The sequence below is a fragment of the Alligator sinensis genome, unplaced genomic scaffold, assembly GCF_000455745.1.
Source record: "Alligator sinensis unplaced genomic scaffold, ASM45574v1 scaffold607_1, whole genome shotgun sequence".
Lineage (NCBI taxonomy): Eukaryota > Metazoa > Chordata > Crocodylia > Alligatoridae > Alligator > Alligator sinensis.
The window spans coordinates 3,369,919-3,376,151 of NW_005841935.1; the positions used below are offsets into that span (position 1 = coordinate 3,369,919).

The 6,233-nt window shown below is 47.5% G+C and overlaps 1 protein-coding gene across 1 annotated transcript in view; it reads left to right on the forward strand.

The window, feature by feature from the left end:
- The window catches only part of DNAH6 (dynein axonemal heavy chain 6), a 282,667-nt gene that overhangs the window by 149,933 nt on the left and 126,501 nt on the right, over positions 1–6,233 (forward strand). Inside the window, exon 46 of the mRNA XM_025199101.1 lies at positions 5,040–5,271. Within this exon, the coding sequence (XP_025054886.1) occupies positions 5,040–5,271 (232 nt within the window). The remainder of the gene's footprint in view (positions 1–5,039; positions 5,272–6,233) is intronic.

Consider the following 6,233-nt stretch of genomic DNA (forward strand, 5'->3'; position numbering starts at 1 on the left):
AAAAACAATTTCTTGTTATCCTTAACTTGGGATGCCATCCTCAGCTCCATGGTAGCTTTGGCCCATCTAACTGCCTCCCTACAAGCGCGAGCAGAGGAGGTATACTCCTCTTTGGTAATCTCTCCCTGTTTCCACTTTTTATATGCTCCCCTTTTAGCCCGTAGGCTGCTCTGGATTTCTCTGGTCAGCAAGGGAAGCTTTCTGGCCCCTTTCCCTCTTTTTCCTCACATCGGGATTGTCTCCCTCTGTGCCCGAAGGATCATTTCAAGGCACAGCCACCCTTCCTGGGCTCCCATCTCTTCAAAACTCCTACTCCGCAGTGCGTCATCGCCTGAGTTCATTGAAATCCGCTTTCCTAAAGTCTAGCACTTTCACCCTACTAGTTACCTTACCCACTCGACATCTTATGATGAATTCTATTATTTAGTGATCACTGTCCCCCAGGTGACCACCGATCTGTAGGTCTTCTACCATGTCATCCCCCGTTGCCAATACCAGGTCCAGTAAGGCATTCCCCCTAGTGGGACCATGTACCTCCTGCATCAGGTGGAGGTCCTGTATGCAGGATAGGAACGTGCGTGAACAGTTGGACTTTGCTGTCTGCGTCTCCCAGCAGATGTTTGGGTAGTTTAGGTCCCCCATGACTACTGCCTCCTCAGTTTTTATGGTCTCCGAGAGCTGCCTCAGGAGTCCCAAATCTAGCTCTTCCCCTTGGTGTGGGGGTCTGTAGCAGCCCCCTACCACCAAATCCAACAGGAGCTGGTGGCCAGTGAAGTGCCACCATGATGGTGGGGACATGGGAGTGGGGGGCTGAGGCTAGCACAGCTTGCCCCTCCCCTCCCCCTGCTCCCTGGAGGCGGGAGCAATGGAGCAGATGGAACTGGGAGGGGGGCAAGGCCAGCAGCGCTGGCCTTGTTCCCAACTGCCCTGCTCCCTGTAAGTGGCAAGGATGGAGTGGCCTCAGCCCCCCCGTCCTTACTTCTTGCAGGTAACAGTGGCGGCGGCTTGGGGGAGAGGCCACCAGTGCTGGCCTCGGCTCGCCCCCTCCTCTCTTCCATCATCGCTGCCTGCAGGGCCCACCATGGGATGACTTGGCGGTGTTGGAGGTAGGAGCAGGTCCCACGCAGGTTGGGGGAATAGTAGGCGTGCCGCAATGGGAGCAGTGGGGGGGGAGAGGAGTGGGCCCGGGCCTCATGTGGAGGAGGAGGAGGACCAAGCCCAAGCCAGGGGAGAAGCTGGCCCACCATGGCATGGGATGCAGCGGGCCAGTCTGAGGGTTAAAGGAGTCCAGGAGATCTAGCTGTGCTTCAAAGAAACCTTACTGAGGATGCAGGAACGAACCATCCTAGTACGCAAGAAGACTAGCAAGTATGGAAGAAGACCAGCTTGGCTTAGCAGGGAACTCTTCAGTGAGCTAAAACACAAAAAGGAAGCTTACAAGAAGTGAAATCTTGGACAGACAACTAGGGAGGAGTATAAGATTTTGGGCCTGCAGGGATGAAATCAGGAAGGCCCAAAGTGCCATTGGAATTGCAGTTAACAAAGGATGTGAAGAGTAACACAAAGGGTTTCTGCAAGTATGTCAGCAACAAAAGGAAAATCAGGGAAGTGTGGGTCCCTCACTGAATGGGGGAGGCAACCTAGTGTCAGATGATATGGAAAAGGGTGAACTATGCTGTTTCAGCTCCCAGACCAGGCAGCACAGTTTGGGGAGGAGGTGAGCAGCCAACAATGGTGAAAGACCATGTTAGGGACTCTTTAGAAAAGCTGGCCATATACAAGTCGATGGCACCAGATGGGATACATCCAAGAGTACTGAGGGAGCTGGCTGGTGAGATTGCAGAGCCATTGGCCATCCTCTTTGAAAATTCATGGTGAAAACTCATGGGGAGGTCCCAGATGATTGGAAATGGGCAAACATAGCGCCCATATTTAAGAAAGGGAAGAAGGAGGATCCAGAGAACTACAGACCAACCAGCCTCACCTCAGTCCCTGGTAATATCATGGAGCAGGTCCTAAAGGAATCCCTTTCTAAGCACTTGGAAGAGAAGAAGGTGATTAGGAACAGTCAGCATGGATTCACCAAGGGCAAATCATGCCTAACCAACCTGATTGCTGTCTATGATGAGGTGACTGGCTGCGGGGATGCGAGGAGACCAGTGGATGTGGTATATTGACTTTAGCAAGGTTTTGATACAGTCTCCCACAACATTCTCACAGGCAAGCTAAGGAAGTATGGGCTGGATGAATGGACTGTAAAGTGGATAGAAGACTGGCTGGTGCATTAGGCTCAGAGGATAGTAATTAATGGCTTGATGCCTAGTTGGCAGCTGGTATCAAGTGGAGTGCCCCAGGGGTCGGTCCTGGAGCCAGTTTTGTTCAATGTCTTCATCAACGGCCTGGTAGATGGCATAGAGTGAACCCTTAGCAATTTTGCAGATGACACCAAGCTGGTGGGAATAATAGATACACTGAAGAGTAGGGCTAGGATTCAGCATGACCTAGATAAATTGGAGGATTGGGCCAAAAGAAATGGCATGAGGTTCAACAAAGACAAGTGCAAAGAGTCCTGCACTTAGAATAATCCCATGTGCTGGTATGGGTTGGGGGAAGATTGGCTGGGCAGCAGCTCTGCTAAAAAAGACCTGGGGGTTAGAGTGTACAATAAACTGAATATAAGCCAACAGTGTACCCTTGTTGCAAAGAAGGCTAATGGCATACTGGGCTGCATTGGTAGGGGTGTTGCCAGTAGATCAAAGGAAGTGATTATTCCCTTCTATTCAGGAAGGGTGAGGCCGTATCTGAAGTACTGTGTTGAGTTTTGGGTCCCCCTCTACAGAAAGGATGTAGACAAATTGGAGAGGCTCCAGCAGAGTGCAAGAAAAATGTTTTGGGGTCTGGGGGACATGACTTACGAGGAAAGACTGCAGTAAACATCTTAGAGTGCACAAAACTAATAGACTCTGGAGCAGGCTAGTACTTGTAACTCTCCCCCTTGTAACTTACCCAGGAAGTGGGAGGCCTGAGTTTTACGTCTGCCTCATGAGTATTAGTGTGCTCCAGAAGTTTTTTGTGCCCAGCAGTACATGTGCAGGCACTACCTGGCTGGCTGGGACACAAAGGTGCTTCAGTGTGCGGGGTGCCTCCTGGCTAGCCACACAATGAAGCACCCTCATGTCTCAGCCAGCCCCTCCACAAAACATTGAGCCCAGTCAGAACAGCACTGGGCTGCTGCCAGCTGGGGCTGCTCTGACCAGGCTCAGTATGCTGTGCATGAATAAACTCCAGCACAAAAAGCTCCACAGTTTATTCATGTGCATTAATTGCAACAGAAAGGCTGCAGTATGCCCACCCTAGTTTGGTGGTTAGCATACTTTCCTTGGAACTAGGGGTAGGGTGGTAACTGACACATCACCAAAATACAGGACCCCCTTGGTGCTGAGGGGGACCACCAGCACCCTTGGCCAATTATCGGTGAGGGGTGGGGGCTGCTGCCTCCTTGGTGAATCAGCAGCAAGGAGTAGGGCCACCGCAAAAAGGACAACTCCCACTCAACCTCCTTCCCTGGGTGCCTTTGAGCTCTGCTTCTCCTGGCTGTGCACCACCCTACCTCCAGGCACAGCCAATAGAATTGTGTGGACAAATGACTGACACGCATTTCCACCAATAAACTGAAAAAACAGGATTTTCTGCAGTCCATTCCTCATTCAGAAACAGAGAGGGGACAAAGGGTTTTAAAACAGAACAGTCCAGTATAAAACAGGACCAATGGCCACCCTAACTAGGGGATGCGTGTATGAATTCCCTTAGGGTCAGACAGGCCTAAAATCTCAGCCTCCTACTTCCTAGGCAAGTATTCTAACTAGTAGCTACTATGTAAAAGGAGGGTACTGCTACCACAGTTAGCCATTTTATAAGTGAAAGTGGCCAGGGTGACTGAGCTTTGTACTGAGCATGATACTGTTAAATGCAATTCAAGTATTCTTTGAGGATGCTAAATGTATCAGACCCTTCTGCGAATGCAGATGGAGACTCAGCAACTCCTCAGCTCCATTCTGGAGTTAGAAACCTGAGACATAGGAGCGTAGGTGCTCAAACTGGATTACTTCCAGTCATTTGTACAAGCCACTGTATAGATGCCTACAAAACTTTGCAGGCTGGTATGGATGTGCTGAATGAATTTAGGTGCCTAATGAGTTTTGTGCCTTCTGGAGCAGGGTCATTCTGGATTATTCCTTTGATTCTGCCTAAATTCTGCCTAAGTCCCATTTATGTACTTGTGGGCCAACTCAGGAATTTCCTTTAAGGGCCGTATCTTGTCAACACAAAATCTCTATTCTTTATTTTTTGTAGCAAGTATGTATATCATAGTATAATTAATAATAATTATTATGAAGTTTAGAATATAGATGGCTCTTAAAGAAAGTGCAGATATAATGTCTGTCTATTCTGTGTCCCTTTGGTGCAGCCAGAGCAGTGGAAATGAAAATCAAGCCCCAAGTGAGTCCACTGTACATGTTAGTCTTTTTTCCTAGCTAGCCTATTGATAGCCTCCCCCTTTATTCAGAAAGTCAAGCTGGATTTTCCTGAAGCAATTTAGAAATGAACTTGAATGACAAATCTGCTGAAGTCAGAACATGTCAAAAGCTATTTTCAGTCAAAGCTGACCCATATTCTGTAACTGGACTTGGCTAAAGAATGCAGAGTACACTGGGTAAGTTTTTACTGGAATGTTGAAGGTCTCCAAAAGAAACTCTTTTTTTTTTTTTTAACTAAGAAAAACTCACTCCAAATTAATGCCTGGAAATTCTGTCTGAATTTGACTTACATGAATATATATATGTTCCCTGCCAAAACCATTGAGCGGAGCAGAGAATGTTGTTTACATTTGGGACCCAGGTATTGCTTGAGAGACTTACCATGGCTTGGAAATACAGCATCTTAAGGCTTGCATTGTGAGATACTCCTGAAGTGCCATAATGAAATTCCAAGAAATATGTGAAGACTGACATTTTCCCTGTGCTTGATTTTTCCTATAGAATTGCTCGAATGATTCGTCAGGAAAGGGGAAATGCTCTGCTTGTTGGAGTTGGAGGTACAGGCAAGCAATCTTTGACCAGACTTGCATCTCACATTTGTGGATACACATGCTTTCAAATAGAGCTCAGCCGTGGTTATAGCTATGAAAGTTTCCATGAAGATCTGAGGAAGTTGTATAAAATGGCAGGAGTAGAAGACAAAGATATGGTTTTCCTCTTCACAGACACACAGGTATGGTTAAATGGTTCAACTGGAAATGCAGGTGGCTTTACCATTAAAATGTTGTGGAAAAACACAGTAAAATTTTGCTTTTCATATGATCATGTCTTTACAGAGTGCAAATTATAAGCTTAAACAGGTAAAGTTGTAAAACTACATATAGAAAATGAAATTATTCAGAGAAAGAGGCCTTAGTAGCAGGGGAAAGATAAATAAAAGAACTACCTTCAGCTATGCAGAATCATGGAAAAGTATCAATAGAAAAGGGTAAAATGAGATGGTGGAGTGGAGTGGACCATCGTTGAAGATTCCTCTCGGAGTCCCAATGAAAGTGGGCCAAGATCATGATAGGACCAAAGACAGAATCATAATCCTCTGCGGTGGAGAGGATAAGCAGTAGATATAAAGCTTGCACCTAAAAATGAAATAATGGAAGCTGTAGTGATTTATACCAGCTCAGGATCTACCCCACTGACTTCTTGTACAAGGTAGTCAAGAAGTCTGCATTTCCTTAACTTTTTTAATGAGAATGTCAGAGGAGACCATGTCAAAAGCCTTATTAAGCTCCAGGTATATGCCGTCCCTATTCCTGTGCTTGGCCAGATGCAGCACCTTCTCTTGCTACAGCTACTGCTGGGTCTTGCAAAGTAAGGTGGAGGTAAGCGGGCACAGGATGTCTCCCCCAGACCCAGATCTGAGAGGACTAATTTACCTTGTTTGCCTAGTTTGTTGTGAGGTGCAGCCCTGGGAAACCGCTGAGTCTCCACCACACCTTGGGAGGCTGGAAGCACCCCACTGGTGCCAGGGTGGGCGGGGGCACCCTGCAGGTCAGGCCACAGCAGCCCCTGTGAACCAAGCCAGGGTTTGCCATACCAATTAATCATTTAGCTTGTTGTAATTGCAACAGGGTAAACAAATATTTATTTTAGTCAATTGCCTGTCAAGAATGATGGGGGGGGGGGGGGGGGGGGAGG